Source organism: Mustela nivalis (assembly GCF_964662115.1).
Source record: "Mustela nivalis genome assembly, chromosome: 17".
Classification (NCBI taxonomy): domain Eukaryota; kingdom Metazoa; phylum Chordata; class Mammalia; order Carnivora; family Mustelidae; genus Mustela; species Mustela nivalis.
The window spans coordinates 29,500,023-29,521,243 of NC_139036.1; the positions used below are offsets into that span (position 1 = coordinate 29,500,023).

Below are 21,221 nucleotides of genomic sequence, written 5' to 3' on the forward strand. Positions count from 1 at the left end.
TCAAATCTTAGGCCATCAAAGGTAAGAAAAAAATACTCCAGACAAGAACAAAGCATTTGGGAGAAAATACCATAAATGAAAGCAAGATGTACCTGCCTCTATACCTCACTTGAAAGAGATTCCCTAGATTAAAGAGATAGGAATGAGAGAGGGAAAGAAAATGATCAGAGAGATTAGTGGGATCTGGAGACAAAACGTTTAAACCTAAAGAGACCCCATGGAAAGGATTAGAGTCCATGTTCACTGACTGCCCTACCTATGACTGAGTGAGCCCACACATGGCCTCACCAGGTCATTCTGCTGAGTACTTGCCTTGGGCGGCAGACTGACATCACCCTCTGGCAGCCAGCTGAAATGATTCCTGTTTGTGCCCGCAAAACCTTGCTCAGCTCCGTCCAACATACCCCATGTGGAGAGACCTTTTTCCTTGCTATATTACATGAATGACTGCTGGCCCTCCCACGCTGCTCACCCCTTGTACTTAGGTTGGATTGAATGAAACCATCTGAGATGTGAAACACATGCCTGCTTTAGTGACCTTTCCTATCTTCTGAACTTCTCTCTCATTCACCTTATTGTTTCCAATGGAATGAAGTTAAGAGCTAAGACAATGCTTCCCTCCCACGACAGTCAATAAATAACACTAGTTTCTTCTTGGGTTGGGGTTGAAAGGAGTACGTTTTTTGTTCGATGACCACCCTTATATCCACATGAGTATTTGTTCATCAAACATCAACTGAGCTGCTAGTGCAGTCAACCATGAAGATTCTGGGTTCCTGCCTCAGAATCTGGTAAGGATCACAGTACAGGCCTGTGTCAAGAGCTGGAGGGACCCAGTGAAAGACAGGCAGCAAGGGGTCTCTGAGAAGCCTTTCTACAACTGTACTTTTCAGTCCAAGCCAGTAATTGCAATGGTGGCTCTGACCTTTCCCTCATTGTGCAACTATCCACTACCACCCCACCCCACCCCCACCCCCACCAGCTGTTAAACAAGGACTCCCTGAACGGGTTGAGAAGACGCCCTCCCTGAGGGCAGGGATCTTGTCTATCTCTAGCACAAAGTCTGGCTCATAAAGACCTGTGGAAAGAATGTGTAAGTCACTGTCTTTGGGGTATATATATACTATTTGCGAAAATATGAAGAAATATCAACCAAAATATGCTGAGAAAATGTATGCAATGAAAAAGGATAGTTCTAAACCATCTTATGATTCTTCTCATTTGTTTAGTGATTCACATGCACTTTTCTGCTCGGAAGGACACACACCCCTGCCTTGCTTCGCCACTACTATTGAAACGACAAAAAAACATTTCTTCAGCTCTAGGGAGCTAGGCACCATCTCAGCACTTCCATACGTTATCACACTTAGCGTTTATGACCCTAAGGGCCGTCAACAGAACCTCAAAAGGGAACCAACTAGCCAAGGTTAACAGAGCTAAATTGAGCCTGGAAGCCTGCTTTTCAGTCCCCACCTGCCAGTTAGTGTCCTGCCCACAGGCAGAAAGGATCTTTACAGGCATTCTCATGTGGAATTCTGCCTGCCTCAGGGCATAGCTTTTTCGACCAAGTTTCCCTCAGGCTAACCCTGGATCCACCCCAGGCAAGATGAAATATCTGAGGCCTTGGACACAACAGGTCCTAACCCGTTGTCTCTGCTGACTCTGACTTCTCCTTTGCAAGATGACTACCCACACCCCCTTGTTAAACACAAACTCCCACAGGAGCTCTTCTGATAGGTAGGGTCCCAGAAGGTCAGTGGCTCTTCCTTTGTTCAATCTTCCTCCCTCAGACGGCTGACATTCTCACTGGTGCAATTTCTTTATAATATCATTGAGATATAAAATGAAATGAAACCCAAGTCCTGGGGCTGTCTCGTCACCATGGAAACTTCAAGCCTGAGTGCCTCCAGGAGAAATGGGTGCTGGTCTTGCAGTGACAGCAGAAATCAGGGATGGGGAACTGGACAAAGCTAAAACAAGCTTCTGGGTTGGCGGCAGTTTGGGTCATAAACATAACATGTTCAACATAGGATTATGTCACCGGTGGCATTATCAACCTATATTCTTTTTTTTTTTTTTTTAAGATTTTATTTATTTGTCAGAGAGAGAAAGAGAGCACAGGCAGACAGAATGGCAGGCAGAGGCATAGGGAGAAGCAGGCTCCCTGCTGAGTGAGTAAGGAGCCCGATGTGGGACTAGATCCCAGGATGCCGGGATCATGACCTGAGCCGAAGGCAGCTGCCTAACCAACTGAGCCACCTAGGCGTCCCTCAACCTATATTCTTAATTTTTGACACTGTGCCGGTGTGGTAACACAACATACGAGGCAAATGAATGACAGCTCAGATTATCCCACTTTTGTGAAAGGACATTTTAAAGTCTATTAAGGTGGCTCAAAGAATGTGGTAGGGGAAAAAAAAATGGTAATGAATTTTAAGAACATTCTGTGGATGGATTTCTTTGCTTCTGGGAATGAGAAACCAAATTTTCCCAAGAGACTCCATTATTAAAGCCATAAATAAAACATCCCTGCTTGGTTGCTGTGCTGGCGGGGCCTTGCTCTGGAAACTAGCATTAGGGACAGGCAGTCCAGGGGAGGCTGGGGAGCTGAGTGAGATCTGAGAGCATTCTGTCCTTCTGCATGTTGCCTATCAAGGCCAGAGTGCAAGAACACAGAGCAAATTATGCTTGACTGAAGACCACCGAAGATGGTTCCTATAAAAATTCTCAAACAAGATTCTAAAATTCAAGGGTGTTTTTCTAAGCGATGCCCCTTTTTATTCTTTCTATACATGTTACCACCATAGAGCTAAGAGCCAGTAGCATGGAGCAGGGACCACTAGCCTGGGCACCTGGGTGCTGGGTTCTCAGGTCAGTCGGCTACTTCCCAGGCCCAGGGGTTGACTTAACCTCCTCTCCTTCTTTGTAGAGGTGGGCTGGATAGATGAATTTTGGATCCTCACTATCCTCTGTGCTAACAGTGCTCCGTGGGGGAGTGGGGAGTGACACTTGGTAAGGCCTATTTGATCTGGGCAATGTGCTGGGCACTTCACGGCTATTATTTGATCCTGACAATAACTTAAGTGTGGTTGCTGGTATATCTGACTTACAGATCACAGAAACCATTCCGGAGAACTGCAGGGACTTCCTCAAAGTGATCAACAGATAAGCATACAGTCCAGCTTCAAATCCCCATCTGTCCGACTCCAGAGCTAACCTTCTTTCTACTCCAACCTGGTGATTTCTGAGCTTGGAATAAACCGTTTGCATAGTTTTAATTCAAAATAAATACAACTCAATAGTTCTGTCATAGTTTTCAAATGATTTGCTAGGGTCTTGAAAAATACAGTTTTCCCAGAGCTCTCTGGTCTCTCATTAAAATGATCCCATTAACACCTGGGGAGAAGAGAAGGGCAGATTAGAAGTATCTTCGTGCCACATGAACTTCTGATGTTTGGCTTGTTCCAAGCTGGCCTGGAGAGTTACTCCCAAACGTTCCCCACAGCAATGTGCTATATGTTAGGACACTTTAGTCACTTCTGCATGGGCATGGTTTTCATTTCCATCTTTTCTGCCAGTCTGAACAACTGGAAGCAACACTTCTTCCTCTTAAAATGAAAGCCCTGCAATCAACAGGCCTGAAATCCTATAAAATATTTTAAAGGTATGATACAACTCAACTCCTCCTCAGTTCTAAGCTCCCGGCTTCCAATGGAAAAGCCAGAATTCCTATTTCATGAAAAAAAGAATAGAACGGAGTCAACGAAACACTCATGACAGTCTGGGTGTGTGATTGGTGTCATCTGTCAGGAAGTTTCATATCTAGTGGTTATTCCTGCTTCCTGAATAGTAGGCTGGGACCACAGAATGGAGGGGGCTTGTGGTGGAGGAGTCGGGGGGTGAGGGGAGGGCTTCAAATCAGAACAAGAGTTTAAAAATCCCAGCTCTTCCATGAACATGTTATTTACACTCGGAACCTCAGTTCTATCTTCTATAAAATGGGAGTATCTGCTTCACAGGACTGTTGCAAAATTAAGCAAATAATGGAAATAAAAATAGAATTTAACAGGCCACTTCATAACAGCACTCTGTAATCATAGCAACCATTGTATTACTGATTCCTTGCTATGTGCCAGGGACTGGGCTGAGCTCTTTCCATAGATGACCTTTTTACTAAGTGAAACCAGTATTTGAAATCAGGCGCACTAACTCCAGAGGTTGCCCTGTGCCCTGCTCTAGGTTCAGATGAAAGGATTTATGCGCACTTGCTGCTACAGGAAACAGCTGCCGGTGAGGGTGGTGGCTGATGTGGCTGGAGATTTCCCCAGCTAGGGAGGGCCATGCATAACCCTTTGTTCTCCCACTGGGTACAGCTGGTACCACTGATTCTCTGCTCCCTGGGATTAGCTTCCTGACTAGACTAGGCACATAACAGATGTCCAAAAAAAGTCCTTGCTGAATAAATAAATGCAAATAGTAAACGGAGTGTTCCTGATGTAACTAACCATTTACCTTACGCAGGAAACATTCAGTGCCAACCTCCTCTCTTCTCCTCTTTGGGATACCAACAAGCTAAACAGATTTTGAATCCATGTTAATTCAATGTTCACCAAGCAGCTGTTAAGTACCTACTATTAATCAAGGGGCCAAGGATTACACATGTGATCTACCGCAGAGTATTAAAAACAACAAAGCCCAGCTTATGTTCAGTTACGGAACACACAATACTTTTCAGGTAGCAGTGACCTTTGTGGCTCTGCTTAATATTAATTTGCTCATTCACATTCCCTGATCCCTCACATACTAGGCAGTCACGATGGGCAGACTGAGAAACTGTCCTGTGAAGCCACACAAGAATTAAGAAGGCTGTGGAGTCTTAGAGAGAGGCTGAAATTTGGAACACAGTGCAGGGACAGAACATAGAGTGGTGACGCCAGGCTATGTGTGATTCCTGACCCTGCCTTTCCCAAGAAACCTTCCTGACCTCAGTTGCATCATCTATAAAATGGGAATAATCGGCATTTATCACCGCCTTCCCATACGGTGGTGAGTACTCCTGGGATGATGTCAGGAACTGCCTCCCAGTCATGATCTTAAGTGAGGTCACATAGGCAAAGCACCTTACCCAGGGTCAGGCCTGATGTCCTGGACAGCCACTGCGGTGTTAAGAGCTTGGAAGGGAGAGGACCCAAGGATTGCTGGTTTGGAACCGGTTGTCTCCCACACGTTATCTTTTCTCTCCTCCCGGTCCACCAAAGGCAATCAAGAACGAAATGATAACAGACACATCCACTGAAGCAAAACAGGTCACGGGAATAAAATAAATCCCTCAAGGACAAATAGAAGTCAACTGCAGCTAGGCCCAGACTGGGAAGGTGAAAATTCATGGGAAGACAAGGTATTTCTTATTTTATAGAGAATAGACTTTTAAAATACTCTCACCAATGTGAAAACACACAAATACACACACACACATTTGGGCGGTTGTAATATCCTCTCTCTTCACTATTTAAGTTGCTTATGTAAGGTGAGAACACTGTAAGCTGTGGAGACTAGCTTTCGAAAAATCTGAAGTCTAGGCAAAAATATTTAGTCTGTTAAATGAAGGCACCACAATACACAACTGTGGACGCTGCCTGGCTATGCAAGGCTATGCATATGGAAGATACTGGAGTTGAAAAGAAAAACAGACAATTTACTTGAATGGTTCAACTACCTCACCTAGTGCCTATAGAACCTAATAGATGTTTAATAAATATTTGCTCAGTGAGAAGACTTAATTTTCCATATACTATAACTGTGCCTACTTCTTTCCCATTGTCAGCCCATTATTCAAGAGATAATGCTGCCTCTTTGTCACCTCATTTGTGGTTTTATAATTCTTTTATCTCTTCACTTAACGCAATCCAATTTCCCCCAAAGAAATTGGTATAAACAGAAAAGTTTGCAGAGTTTAAGAATCTGGGGCTTAGTAGACAGAAATCCTAAAGGTCACTCGGGCATTTCTGATATCTGAAGATAAGAGAAGCATTTGCAGATAAGCAGGACACCTGATTTTTATTCATTAATTGGCCAACTGTCCTTGCAGTAAACAACCCCGCAGGGTCTGTCAGTCAGCGCTCTGTGAATGGGGTTAGACAGATGACCTCCTAAAGGCTTTTCAGTTACTTTCAATGTTAAAACTCACGATAAAACATGCCGGGTCAATTACGACAGTAGAGCCCTCCAAAGAATATTTGAAAACTTTATTTTCTCAAATGAGCACCAACACAGATTGGAAATATGACAGAAACAATGCACTTTTCTCTAATACTGAACCACTATGTACAAATACAGGAAAAGGTGAAGACAAATTATTCGAAAATAATTATCTTTGTTATTGAAGCAAAGTGACCTGAAAAACGCCACAGGGGGTAAAAAAAAAGGATAGGGAAAAATAACAAAACCCAAACCCAACAAATACAGTTTGTAAACACAAGCATAAATAGACAGATTCCGTATTTAAAGATGGTCTCTGCAGGTTGAAAAGGGAACCAACTCTCACTTTCACCAAAATGTTATATACATACAGGCAGATTGAATTTGGTGATGGGAATAGTTTATTTCTTCTTGGCTTTACCTTTCACTGCTAGCAGATTTCATGACTGTATTTTGCTTAGGAAAATGAAACATCTCTCTCCTCTACCTTGACCACTAGCATGTTTCCTCAAGCAAGGCAGACTCTGTTAAAATATGTTGATTGTGTTTAAGATTTGATTTCCCAGCCTCTTCCTGAACCTGAGGCAGTATGGCCTTAAAATAAAATAAATTGTTTACTTACAAGGTATGTGTATTATTTTACCAATGTTCTTTCAACCCAAACCAGACACGGCTCCTACAACAACGGGAACACTAGGGTATGTAAGGAACACACGCACATGTCAGTTAGAAACACACAGATTTCATTCCGTTTGACCTTCACAAACAATAGATTTCCTTCACCATCTGGGAAAGTTGAGCACACAAAGAAAAAGGAGCAAAGTGGCAATAGCTCCATGCTCAGAAAATCAAAATCCTCATGGTTTGTGCTGTTGGTCCACTCAGAAACAAAACAACCAGCAAGAAAGAGAAGCAAGCCTTATGTGCCCAAGGTGTAAACTGTAGGTATACTGTCCCCAGGAAAAAAGAAAACAGGAGGCACAGTCCAAAGTGCTTTTTACACTTACACACACACACACACACACACACACACTAAAATCAAGATCCCGATTTGTTGGAAACTCTTCCAAAAAGAGGAATCACTAAGCTGTAACTATATCTGATTTTATTTTATTTTTTTCTTAGCCAATATTGGTGCAAAAAACTATTTCAATTCTCAACCTGGTAATGAAACTGCAGAGTCTGCTCCATGGGTTGGGGGGGTGGTGGAGCAGAGAGGCATTGCTTTATTCCCTCTGTCCAGACAAAAGTGATACAGATCTTTTTTTAAAAAAGAGTATATTGGTGATCACTTGTTTCCCTTAATATATACTTCAAGAAATGCAGAGGAAACCATAGAATTTAAAAATGAAAATAAAAAGTGCTCTCAGGGGATCTGAGAAAACAGCACCAAATATATTATTTAAAAAATTAAATATTATTTACAAAAGTATATTTCACAAGCAACTTTTTTTTTTTTTTTTTTTTTTAAAGATTTTATTTATTTATTTGACAGACAGAGATCACAAGTAGGCAGAGAGGCAGGCAGAGAGAGAGAGAGAGGAGGAAGCAGGCTCTCTGTTCAGCAGAGAGCCCGATGTGGGGCTCGATCCCAGGACCCTGGGATCATGACCTGAGCCGAAGGCAGAGGCTTTAACCCACTGAGCCACCCAGGCGCCCCGCAACTTTTTTTCCATATATATATCCACTTGAAAATCTTTTTCTAAAGGGGACACCTCTTTTTCACACACTGACCCACCTGCCAAGATTTATCCCATCTCCATGATCTTGCTCTCTCGGAGTTGGGGCAGCACTCAGTCAGGCCCAGCTGACCATTGGGGCCATCAAGTCTGGCTGTATTTGATTCATGTCAAATCAATCCATCACAGCCTGAGACTAACATCCTGGGGTCTCGGTGTATCCAGGGCCACCAAGGCCACACGACCTAGGACAGCAAGGGGAGATGGACCTAGAGGGTTGGCCAGCTGGATTTCAGTTGCAAAGAAGGCAGCTGCTGGCTGAGGTATAGAACGTCATGCCTTTCCCTTCCTCACTTCGCCCTTTCCCTTGCCCTACTCCCTGCACCCTGCCGAGGCTTTACCGTCAAACTCCAATTCCCTGAACCTGCCAGGGGTGAATGGATGAGGTCTTTGGTTATGCTCTGAGTCAATAATTTGGTGAGGAAATTAAAGAACGAACTGACTGAGGCCATGAGTTGATGTGTCTCCATCACTCAGCTGCGGTCTCTCCAATACTGCTTGACGTTAGGTAGACAAACCATGAGTGGAGCTGAAGTTGTAAGAAGCACTTTTGGTTTCATTGACACAAAGGGAAAGCCTAATGAGTTGTTTTTTTCCCCCTGTAGTTATGGAAAAACCAACATTCTACTCAGATCTTTTGCACCAAGTATGGTGCCACACATTCACTGGATGCTCAATGGGTAAGAATTGGAAAACCAAAACCAAAACCAGAACCTGGATCTAACTGGAGCCTGCTCTGATCCATGCAACAGCCAGAGGCCTCATCCCAAAGAAGAACAGTGGCACATCGGTCCCCTCTGCCCCTTGAAAATTCTAGGACACCTCGTGTCTGGTTTCTATGTCACCACATTCCATTTTCAGTATCAAAGACAAAACCTCTACCCATGCTTAATCCCCATTTTCTTTCTACGTTAAGGAGTATCAACAGCCAGGATATTCCCTGAGCAAAGGCGCTAATCAAAATCTCTACGTGAAGGCCACTACCTTCAGCACAGACAGAAAGGGGGATCTATGGTTTTTGTGCTGGCGAGCCAGTTTAGGAATGTGAAAGTCGAAAATTTTTTCATGGAGATCTTGGCCTTGGGAGCCAGAAGAACTTTTTCTTTGGGAGTGGAAATGAAATACTTCTTCTGAACCTCAGTCTGCTTTTTAGTAATGTGGGGAGCACTTAATTTCCCAGGGTTGCTGAAGTACCAAAAAATGTGGGTTAAAAGCCTCTGGGAACAAGATTCAATTTCTAAGAATCCTTTTGTGTCACAGAAGCTGTCTACTGCTAAGCCTGGAGCCACCCAGCTTCCTGTCAATCCTGCGTCAGTCACCCTCCAGGGCAGGACCACGCCTAACTCCTAGCTCCGGTGCCCCTTCTGCAATCAGACCACAGCAACATGAAAAGGCATTTCCACCATGGACTCAATCCCTACGGGAATTTGTCAGAATTCTGGAAATGTCCCTCACTGTCTGCTTAAATCCTGATGAATCAATTTTACAGATATTGTCTCTACGAACTCACTCTTCTGTGACTTTTAAGGTGAATGTTCCTATAGGATCAGCCTACTTAGAGAATGAGATGCTGAGAATTACCTAACATAACCTGCACATATCTTAACATTAATTACATTTTCGGTCTAAGCAATAAAATTAACTCGGTTAAATGACTTTGGTCGTGTACAGTGTACTACTGGCTTAGCTGTTGGTAGAATACACTGCACAGTGTTGGTTAACTGTAACAAACTCCTTTCTCTCAGGAGACTTAGGAAGGATTTGTTCTCCATTTCCTTAATATAAAGAACTTTGGTTTGGGCTGCGAGATGGGAGGCAGAGGCTAATATTGGAATTTGTAACTTGATGTTGGCTATCACACCCAGGCCCTTCCCACTAATGAACCACTCTGACAATTTCTCTCCACACAAAGCAGTCATGTCTGAGAACAGCTCCAGGGGCATGAGGAATCTTCTGGCCAGGTTATCACTCAGCTCAAAGCCTTGGGACTTTGTTTTCCACAAGTCTACAGGGATAGAACTGGAGAAAAACACCCAAAACTCTATGTACAAAGAATTGCTGATCTCACCGAAGCCACTGCATACCAAAGGGGAAAGATGCACTAACCTGTCATGGTTCAAATCTAAACTATTCCCAGCATTGCCCCACCGCACCCCCCTCCTTGCCACAAGGTTCTTCTCTTACTAAGGGTCAGGAAAAAAGGTTAGATAGTCAGAATTGCTAACTGGTTCTACTTTTTATTGTTTCTGGCACAGTATCTGAGCCATTTCTGAAGGAGCTCCCAAACTACCGCCCCCACTTTGTTCCCTGTCCTCCTCAGTTACTGATTTTACTTGGTTGGTGGCCGAAGCCTTTGGGATATTTCGATCTTGCATCCATTGCAAATGGCAGTCCCCCTCTTCTTACCTACAGTGACTAAAGAGGCAAAGATGACCCGAAGGGCAGTGAGGCATCGGGAGTTATCAAAACCACCTGGGCTTTTCACCCTCTGCTTCCACGACACCCCCAACTCAACCCAGGAGGACCAGGCCCCTGATCCGCTGGAGTTAGGGCCAGTTCCTGGGCTCACATGCTAACCCGGCACTGTCGGTGTCAGGAACAGAAGAAGCTTCTGATCAGAGAGAATGCAGTCATGAGGTATTTTTTTTTTCTCTTTGTCCTTTTAGACAAGTCGATTATTTCAAGCCTAAGTTACCAGGACGCCGGGAGCAGCACAATTTTGTTCCTACCTCTAACGGCCCATCCCCTGCCCACCCCTGGGACCCTCAAGGCTCTCTCCTTCCCCTCTTCCTCATACCCCCGTGCTGTGCCACTGCTCTCCCGACAAGAGGCCATCAGGCAGCTCTTCTATAGGCCCTAGGGCCCTGATCAAGGTGGGCTGCCGCCATGCGGTCAGATATCTGTTCCTTTTGCTTTCAGCCAACACTAGAACAGAGAGAGAAGCCAGGATCAACTCACAAACAGATACAAAGCAAAGAGACAGAGAGACAAAGACTTAGAGGCCGGTCACCAGAAAGACGGTGTCAGGGTGGGAGAATGCCCCAGATGGCAAGGCCCCTAAATGGATGGAACCAAGTGTTCAGTCAATCTCTCACGCTTGGGTAGAATGTTCGGTTGGATGGCGTTCACGTGGACACTGGGTTAGGTGGATACCCTCCGATCAGTCCCAGCCATTGTCCTTGATCATGTGTGCTAGCTCAATGATGTATTTGCCTTCTTTATATTTCTGGCTGCTTTCAAAGGCATGTTCCTAGGAGACACAAAAGAAAAGACACCGAATGACCAAAGACAAGTAGGCGACTTGTAGCACTGGAGCAATCAGGACCAGCCTCACCCAGAATGAAAGCATTCTTGCCACTCGAACATGCCACTGAGCTCCAGCTCTGAGGCAGCACTGGGACTCTCAATATTTACAACCAAGTTTCAATATTTTGCAATTTAAGTATCTCAAACATTTTTCTCAGTATTTACCATAGAATTTCTTCAGGATCTCTCATCATTTAAGGCTTTGCCCAAATGTCACCACCTTGGCAAGGTCTTCCCCACCTATTCTAATTTAAAAGCACAACTTCTACCCCTGAATTCTCCCCCCCCCCCTTTCCTGCTTCATCCTTCTTCACGACATTTATCATTTTCAAACCCACAGTACAACCTGCACATCTACTGTAACTACTGTCTCTCACCACAGTGACACAAATTTCATGGCAGGCAGAGGTCTTCATTTACGTTGTTCATTGCTGTATCCCTCATGCCTAGAAGACTGCTTGCCAGATAATAGGTCTTCAGTAAGAAACTGCTGTGTGTGTGTGTGTGTGTGTGTGTGCACGTGCGCACGCGCGCAAAATCTGAGGGATCTTGGTTTGGGATGCTAACCAGGAATGCACTCTATGGATGTATCCATCAAGTTTCTATGGCAGAACCCTCAACTGCACTTTGTTCCACTTAGAGAAAAGACACTCAGGGAGAGTACTAAGTATTGGGGAGCCAAATAGGTCTTTTTCTTGTTTATCTGGCTGTTTCTATGTCAAGTGTGTTAAGTCTGTTTTTCCTTCACTGCCTTTCTTCTCCAGGGAGTAAGGAGCTCCACAGACTCTAGCCTGAAGAACCTGGCAGCCCTCAAGCCCCACCAGCTGCCAGGCCTCCAGAGAGAAAAATGCAACAGAAACCACCTGGCAGATAACCATCCTAAATTTATAACACTGTGGGTGGGCTTGCAGGCTAGTAAGCCACACAGGGGGATATTAAACAACAACAAAAAAAGCCCTGCACAGGTAGAGGCTCAAAGGGTATTTTATTCCCAGGCGTAAATGTATAAAAACATGTTGGTATATCGTATGAAAAGCATTGGTCATCACAGTCATTTGATGGTTGAGCTTGAGGTGCAGAAGCAGTAGACATCAGCTTTGTTTCCTAGCCTTCCAGCTCAGGAAGGGACCCAATCCTCCTGCCTCCTGTAACTTCTGGGCAACATTTGCATGTAATGCATCTTCAATTCCTAGAGCTCTGGGGATCTGGGACTCTGACCAAGGACTCACACTTGAGCCTCTCCCTGAGAGAGGAATCATTCCACAAAGTGGAGAGGGGAGGGGCGCTGAGAGAAAATGTGCAAACACATCACACACACACAATGTGGATTCAGCAGTCATTTCCCTGACACTTCATTATTCCTCAGTTCTGTGTGTGTGTGTGTGTGTGTATACAACAAAGGAATGTGGTTTGAGAATAAGACCTATTGTTCCATGGTAGTGTGTTCAGGATGGGGAGGAGGTAAAAAGAAAACTAGGAAAGTAAGAATATATCCCTATTAAACAACGACAAGAACAAAAAAGCCAAAAGGAACAAAATTCAACAGCCCCCAAGCCACAGGACACTTGCAAAATGTCCTACCTGGACAGAACCTTAGATGTGGAGTCTGCAGAACATCCCAGACCAAACCCTGGCCCCAGAAGCATCACTTAACCAAGTGCATTTACAAATGCAAACTTTTTGTTTACAAAACTGGGAGAATTATTAAAAATACTTCACAGGATTTCTGTGAGGGTCAGAAGAAATAATGGAATGACAGACTGGAGCACGGGCCTGGGACGTGAGAGGTAATCAATAAATATTTGGGGAGATGGAGGTTTTCCCACTGTCCTGTGCATATCACTATGCTTGTCAAGCTGTTTTATCTGTTTACCTGTAGTTTTCCTCCTTGATATCATGGCTATAAACAACTTCAAGGGCAGGTGATAGATCGCATTGACTTTTGTATCCAACACGAAGTCTTTTAATAAACCTTTGTCAAAGGACTGAATCATTTTACCTGAAGTAAGGAGCAAAACCAACCAACTCAGATTTACCTTCTGTCTGTAATCCTGTACATCGTCAATGGATTAAGACGACCAAGAGGTTGGAGAAACAGAAGAATAATCACAACCAGAACTGTGGCCCCCAGATCACCCAGAGGAGGCCGCCAGCCATCCAGGGGAGAAGAGCCAAGGCCAGGTTTCCCACAAGCAGCAATCAGGGCAACCACAGGGAACTGTACCCATCTTGGCATCGTGAAACATGCCGTCCAGGGTTTCTTTCTAATTCTGAACATTTCAAGGGAGACGTGAAAGACAGGATGTAAAGGCAATGCTGCTCCATGGCAGACTCTCCCTGTGGTAGTGAAGATTTGCACATTTTTAAACTTTGGTTAAATGGAATCATGTTTCTGTTTTTGATAGAGATGGACAGGGAGAGAGAGAGCACAAGCAGGGGGAATGTGACAGAGAGAAGCAGTTTTCCTGCTGAGCAAGGACTGGATCCCATGACCCTGGGATCGTGACCTGAGCCGAAGGTAGACGCTTAATGACCGAGCCACCCAGGCGCCCCTGGAATCATACTCGTATGTCGGGCTTCTTTTGCTCAACATCTCTTTTATTTAAATAGACTTCTTCATATTTTTAGAGCACTTTTAGGTTCACAGCAAAAGGGAGCAGAAGGCAAGGAGGTTTCCCCTGCACTCCCTGCTCCCACATAATGGGCAGCCTCCCCCATTCCCGGAGTCCCGCAGAGTGGTATCTTTGTCATAATCAACAAACCTACACTGACACATCATTATCACTCTGTGGGCAGTTCTGACAACTCCTCCAGGCTCTTCCCAAGCTAACTAAAAGCTACCTAACCACAGATCATCTGAGCCAGCCCCACACTGGCCCTGGGCAACTGATGGGACAGGGAATTTACAGCATTTACATGGATTAAACTGTCCTCTCAGAGATGGGAAGACTCAATATCCCTACCATGACTGGGCAGAAGAAAGCACGTGAAGATATCTGCCAGTAATTAATGTATCTACCAGCAGTAACTACAGAAGTTTATTTTCACCGATCACCCGTACCTCCTCTCACCCTGACGAAGGACTGCTCACTCTAGGTGTCATGAAGACATTAAAAATACTTGTTGAGGGGTGCCTTGGTGGCTCAGTGGGTTAAGCCTCTGCCTTCGGCTCGGGTCATGATCTCAGGGTCCTGGGATCGAGCCCCGCATCAGGCTCTCTGCTTGGTGGGGAGCCTGCTTCCCCCTCTTCTCTGCCTGCCTCTCTGCCTACTTGTGATCTCTCTCTGTCAAAAAAAAAAAACAAAAAAAAAAAAACTTGTTGAGTTAAACAGTGAAGGAGCAAATGTCCAGTAGGGAGATTCTAGCCATGACTATATCTAACAGTAAACATTAATTAATATGTTTGGTGATGCTAGCACAGGGCCTAGGACCTGAGCAATGTTTGGGGGATATTTACCAGATGGGCTCTGCAGTGACATTCCCAAATACCTATATCCCAGTTTGGCCATGTAATGGCTAGAAAATGTCAGATAGACCATTCACCTCCCTATGCCTCCATTTCCTCATTCATAAAATAGGGATTAAAATATGACCTACCTTCTAAGAATGCTGTGAAGAGTACATAAAATAATACAGGCCTGGAACACAGTAAGTTCCCACAGTAAGGGAAATGTTATGTGCTGTTGTTATTATTATTATTATTATTATTAATTAAATTGTAAAGGAGATGTGTGTGTGTATCTGCCCATCTCAAGGGCAGGTGCAAAGGAACGAGTAAGAGAACAGGACTGTCAGAGGAAAGGGAAGAATGCGTGTGACAGACAGGAGTGTGCCAGCAGCTGCTCTTTGGGTTCAGCTGCCTATTCCTGGACTAAGATAACCCCACAAGGCCACAAGAAGCCAGGAGAAGAAAGCAATCTTCCAGCACGAGGCTCTCAGCTACTCCCTCCACAGCCCTCTCGCCACCTGACCAGACTCCTCAGTACTCACGTATTTCCAGCCCAGAGTGGTTTTGCAGTTTTCACAGTAAATGTCTGCGACTGCGTGGAGTCCTGTTAGCAACACTCGCTCTTCTGCGGGCCCACAGCCCACATTAACTCTGTGCCAAGGGACGGAGAGAGAGAGAGAGAACGGGTAGTTAGTCACACACTAAGCCTTGGTCGTTCAAGCTGAGCTTGCGGTGAGAAAATAACTGAGCATGGATGCCTCAAGGGAAGCCAACGCTGAGAAGGGCTTTGTTTATGACCAAACGTGGTAACAGCTCCTAAAATGGAGCGACGTGGAAACATCTCCATTGAAATGCATTTGGGATCTGCTAGTTCTGATTCAGTGTGTCTACCAAAAAAAAAAAAAAAAAAGTCTTTATGGTTGAGACTTTGCTTGGAATGTTTCTACTAATCCTAACCTTGTGACCTAAGGGGACTAAGTGATGGCCACACTGTGAAGACCAAAGCCAGGAGCATGGGTCCTCAGCTCAGAGCTCACTGATGACTGAACAGAGCTGAAGATGTCGAATGTGACATCTGCATGGTCTTGTCCCTGATTGCAAGGACGAACGAGCCCTGTATTATCTCCCGCTGAGCATGCGAGACTGCCGTTCCCCCAGTTCACCACACTTGTGTGAGCTTCACCTTCCTCTCCCAGGTAGGAAGCTAGAAATGACCTGCCCCACAGCGACGGAGCGCCCTCTAGGCCGAGTGCAGTGGGGAGGCTCTTCACTGCCCAAACCTTTTCCTCCAGTCCCAGCTCCCGCAGCGGATCTCCATGTCCTCTGTTCGACCTCCTCTCTTCCCGGATGACTCATCTTAGACCTGGTTCTGAAGCCTCCATGATGAGGCCCTCGGAGGCACTTCAACTTCTTCCCTATGAGCCTAGAGCCCTCTGATGTGCCTACTGTGGGTAGTAAGTGTGCTATTTTCAGCCGAAGATGCTGCACCCCCCCAAAATTCCCCAAAGATAACTGGCTACCTACTGTGGAGAGTAATGTTTTGTAGAGCTTTTATCATGGCAGAGGGAGGCGGGGACCATTGTTTAATTATCACTGAGCACTCCTCCCACCACCCTACAACATTTGCACCAAACCATGGATGTACCAGAGACACTCACACTGAGTTAAAGAGGTATGCTCGTCCTTGACTTCCTTGGAACGACTGAAATGCAAGAAAAAAAAATCGAAAGTTAGAGATCCATTTCACCCACCCATTCAGGAAACCAGCCCCAAATCACAACAGTCATGACCTTCCAGGATTGACACAGAAAAAAAAAAAAAAAAAAAGGCTCTGAGGTGGCAGTTAGCATGGGGGAGGACAAGAGGAAACAATAAATAGAGCTACAGAGCTTGGGCCAGCCCACACTTGGACTGTTTTCACCAGCCCAGGTGAGAAGAGAGAAAAACCAAACTCCACAATTACTATTAGACACTTCTTCCCTCCTGACACCATCAGTTTTACTAATCCACCCAGATCATTGACATTGGCCTTTGCTGGACCCACTTTTCCAGGGATCTGTGCTGGCCACAGCTTTCCTCCCGTTGGTTAGGGAAATCAGTGCAAGCACCTTTGCTGGTCCTCTTGGTCCAACCCTGAGAAGATGGCAAAGAATCCCCAAGGCAAGAAGGAATACGCCACCAAACCTGTACTTCTCACCTGCTATAAATCCTAACTGCCCTAAGAGTAAAAATCCTCCCAACTGGGAGCATGGGAGCTCTCCTTTCGAGGTGTAAGCAACTTGATCTCTATATCACAGGAATGCTCATTAAGCAGCAATCCCATTTTAAATTCTAACTTAAATATGAGCTGCTCTCTTCCGGCTGAAGGGTGGCAGGGAATAGGAGAAACGTGAGCCAGACCTTACCATGCAGTCTGGCATCTACTTCCATTAACACAGGCCCTCGCCGTGTTTCTCTCCTCTGGTTACACTGAAATGTCTGGCTGACATGAACCATCCGTGTTCTGCACCACTGCCTGCATTTTTAATGTGGTCTGACAATCGTACTCTGAATCCAACCTCCTAGGCTTCTCAGAAAACCACTCTAAAAACAAACAAATAAATAAGGGACTCTCCCATGACCTCTATTACTCCGTGGCTGGAGAAATCCAGCGGTGACTGGTTAACAGAGCACCAGAGGGTAGGAGAGAACCAGACAGGGCACAGATCACTGCACACCAGACAGCCACTGTCAGAAATACAGGACTTTAGGGATCAGTGCCACCCGCCAGAACCAAAGGCAACATTTCTGGCCTGTGGAAAAACTGCCTTTGGGGCAGCTGGATTGTTGGTTGCCCCTGACATGCAAATGCACCAGAGGCTGTGCTCCCAGATGTAGCTCCAAAAAGCGAGCAGATGTTCCCCCAGCTGTCGCTCAGACCTAAACCAGCTCTTTCCTTTGGGTTTTGAAACATTCCTGGGGAACAGAAGAACTCCCAAGCTAGCATGAAGCAGGCATAAAAACCTGGAGGTCTATGCTAGGTGTTTGGAAGAGACGGTATCCCAGTGACACAGACTATGGATTGAGACCACCTGTTAGACACCCAAGCACTGGCAGGGAAGCAAAGCCTCACCGTCTGGCCCCACCAACCTCTGCAGTCTCTTCTCTCGCTAAAGCGTCCTTTGCTCTAGTCAGGCTGAACCACACACTGGTTCCTGGAACTTACATTTCACCCGTCTGGCCACAATGTTCCCTCAGAAGGGGGGCGCTCTTCCACCTGACCAATGCTAAGCCGGCTTTGGCTCAGCTTCCTCTCTTTCGTAAGGCTTTCCCTGCCCTCCCCCGGAAGAGGCACCCACTGGCACCTACGTTCAGAACTCCTCCTGTTCCCCGTCTGTTCCTCTTTCACAGCACTTAACATACTGGATCTAATTTATATGTTTATTTTCTAACTTCCTCACTAGATTGTGAGCTTCCTGAAAGTGTAGGCCAAGTCTTCACTCTCTGAACCCCTAGCACAGAGCACAGGAATCTGGCATACTGTAGGCATTTAAACTAAGTATTTACTCCACAGGTGAATTGCCTCTGATTTCCTTTATTTCTCTAAGTGGCTTTACTGATGTGTAAGTGACGTTGTAAACCATACCTGTGTAAAGTGCACTATTTGTATCCACCTGTGAAAACATCACCGGGGCGGGGGGGTGGGGGGGCTGGGTGGCTCAGTGGGTTAAGCCGCTGCCTTCAGCTCAGGTCATGATCTCAGGGTCCTGGGATCGAGTCCCACATCGGGCTCTCTGCTCAGCAGGGAACCTGATTCCCTCTCTCTCTCTCTGCCTGCCTCTCTGTCTACTGTCATCTCTCTCTGTCAAATAAATAAATAAAATCTTAAAAAAAAAAAAAAAAAGAAAACATCATCAGGGTCAAGACTGTCACACCCACAAGTTTCCGCTGTCCTTCTTCATACTGCCTTCCATCCTCTCCTCACTCCTTTCCCAACTCATCCACAGGCAGCCCCTGCCGTCACTGTCGCTTGCATTTTCCGCTTTTTTTTATATAAACAAAATCATACAGGATGCAGTGCTTTTTGTCTGGCTTCCGTCACACAGCATAATTATTCCAAGATTCACCCATGTTGTCGCATTTTATCAAAAGCTAATTCCCTGGGGCACCTGGGTGGTGCCCTCACTTAAGCTTCTGACTCTTGGTTTCAACTCAGGACATGATCCAGCCCCGCGACGGGCTCCATGCTCAGCGTGGAGTCTGCTTATCCCTCTCTCTTAAAAAAAAAATTCCCTTTTTATTGTTAAGAGTCATATCCCATTCTATGCATTTACTGTAGTTCCTTTTTATTTGGTTTGATTTTCATAAGTGATTTAGACTCATCAACCTCCCAAGTCCCCTTACAGCTCCAAAATTATATTCTCTTATGATTCCTGGTTCTACATTATGGATAATTGGGAGCACCATCTTCTAAGAAACATTTGTTATAAACTTCAAGTTTGGAGCTTGGAAGCATGTGGTTATGGGAAAATAAATTCTAGAAGAAAGCAGACAGGAAGATGACCACACAAAGTAACACACCTCTATTCTTTGTAAGAGGACAAGGCATTTATTTCCCCAACAAACACAGATCATCTACTATACCTAGAGACCATCAGGAATGCAGGGAGAGAAGCAGCACTTGTAAGACTTCCCAGGGTAGAGGTATCCCCAGATGATATATAAGACAATCGGAGTAGGGGGGAAAAAACCCCAAAATTTTAATCTACTTTGATCTTTTTATATTTTTATCTCAAAAAAAGAAAAAAAAAGTTTCAGGGGCGCCTGGGTGGCTCAGCCCTTAAGTATCGGCTTTGGCTCAGGTCATGATCCCAGGGTCTTGGGATCCAGCCATGCATCGGGCTCCCTACTCAGTGGGAAGCCTGTGTCTCCCTCTCCCATGACCCTGCTTGTGTTCCTCCTTTTCTCAAGGTGCCTCTCTCTGTCAAATAAAGAAATAAAGAAATAAAATTAAAAAAAAAAAAAAAACTTTCACTGAACAGTCATAGAGCTTTGCCACTGGGATTTTCCCTGGGCTACTGCCATGTGTGCACAGGTATCTAGAAGGAAGTGTGGGGCTCTCACTGTATGTGTGTGTGGCGTGACAGTGGTACCCTTCAGTCTTTGCTTTCAGCATATTGTGAATACTGCTGTTTTTTGTGTAAAAGGATGTCAGTAATGAGACTAATCTTAAAAAAAACAAAAAACAAAAAAACCCCAACAGACAAAAACGGGATACTTGGGGTTCCTAGGTGGCTCAGTCAGCTGTGCGTTTCGGCTCCAGTCCTGAGATCGAGCCCCCTATTAACCCCTGTGTTCAGCAGGGAGTCTGTCTGAAGATTCTCCCTCTCCCTCTTCCTTTTCCCCCTCCTCATTATCTCTCTCTCTCTAAAATAAGTAAATAAAATCTTAAAAAACAGGATATTTAAACAGTAGGATCCCTGCAATTTTTTGTATAGAATAGCATACCACAAAAGAGGTTCACTTATATCAAAGTACTTAAAAATGTAAAAAAGTCATACATTTTTCTTCTGTAAAAAGATGAACATTCCAAACTCCCTGACCTTTGCTGTAAAAAGTAGCTGACAATACTATGGCACTCTTACTCTGCAATATTTTCCAAAGAATAAACCCACAAAAATCTGTCCCTTCAAAGTATAGGTGATACTTTAATAGGAAATGGGAATATAATTTCTTTTCAAAAAGTACTTATGCTATGGAGAAAACTGGTATCTGGCAATGTATCTATTTTATATGATCTCTGTATTTTAGAACTGGTATGACTGTACAAAAAATTGATCAAAATGAATGATATTTAGAAGATAATGCAGGTGGAAATCTCTGTGTTCAAAAAGATTTCTTAGATCCTGCCCCATAAATATTTTATAAAAGAAAAATACTGTTAAATTCAATGTCATCAAAATTTCAAACCTGAGAAAAGTTAAGCCACAGACTGGGAAAAAATACCCAGAAATCACATCTACGACAAAGCACTTGTACCTAAAATATACAAGGAACTTTCAAAATTCAACAATAAGAAACAAAACCCCCAATTTTAAAATAAGCAAAAGTAGCTCTCTGCTCCTAACCCATTCAACAGTCATCAGAATATTCTGGTATAGTGCCACCCACATCCCCAAGACACAATGGTGAAGGTCAGAGTAAACGGCAAAATTGGTCATATTGGGCGCCTGGTCAGCAGGGCTGCTTTCAACGCTGGCAAAGTGGATATACTGTTGTCATCAGTGACACCTTCATAGGTCTCAACTACATGGTCTCCCTGCTCCAGTCGGATTCCACCCACAGCAAATTCAACAGCACACTCAAGGCTCAGAATAAGAAACTTGTCGTGAATGGGAAGTTCATTTCCATCTTCCAAGAACAAGATCCCGCCAACATCAAATGGGGTGATGTTGGTGTTGAGTATGCTGTAGAGTCCAGTCCACTGGGTTCTTTGCTACCCCATTGAAGGGTGGGGCCAAAAGGGTCACCATCTCTGCCCCTTTCTGCTG

At 44.8% G+C, this 21,221-nt stretch overlaps 2 protein-coding genes across 3 annotated transcripts in view; both read right to left on the reverse strand.

Annotated features, from left to right (window-relative positions):
- LOC309851128 (uncharacterized protein) overlaps positions 1 to 3,740 on the reverse strand; it is an 82,931-nt gene extending 79,191 nt beyond the window's left edge. Inside the window, exon 1 of the mRNA XM_082705956.1 lies at positions 3,111 to 3,740. Coding sequence (XP_082562082.1) covers positions 3,111 to 3,270 — 160 coding nt within the window. The 5' untranslated portion in view covers positions 3,271 to 3,740. The remainder of the gene's footprint in view (positions 1 to 3,110) is intronic.
- A 2,490-nt stretch (positions 3,741 to 6,230) lies between these two features.
- YPEL2 (yippee like 2) overlaps positions 6,231 to 21,221 on the reverse strand; it is a 65,436-nt gene continuing 50,445 nt past the window's right edge. For both annotated transcript variants that reach the window (XM_082705957.1, XM_082705958.1), the window contains exons 3-6: positions 16,350 to 16,393; positions 15,234 to 15,342; positions 7,864 to 11,187; positions 6,231 to 7,644 (exon numbers count right to left, since the gene is read on the reverse strand). In XM_082705957.1, coding sequence (XP_082562083.1) covers positions 11,098 to 11,187; positions 15,234 to 15,342; positions 16,350 to 16,393 — 243 coding nt within the window. In that variant the 3' untranslated portion in view covers positions 6,231 to 7,644; positions 7,864 to 11,097. The remainder of the gene's footprint in view (positions 7,645 to 7,863; positions 11,188 to 15,233; positions 15,343 to 16,349; positions 16,394 to 21,221) is intronic.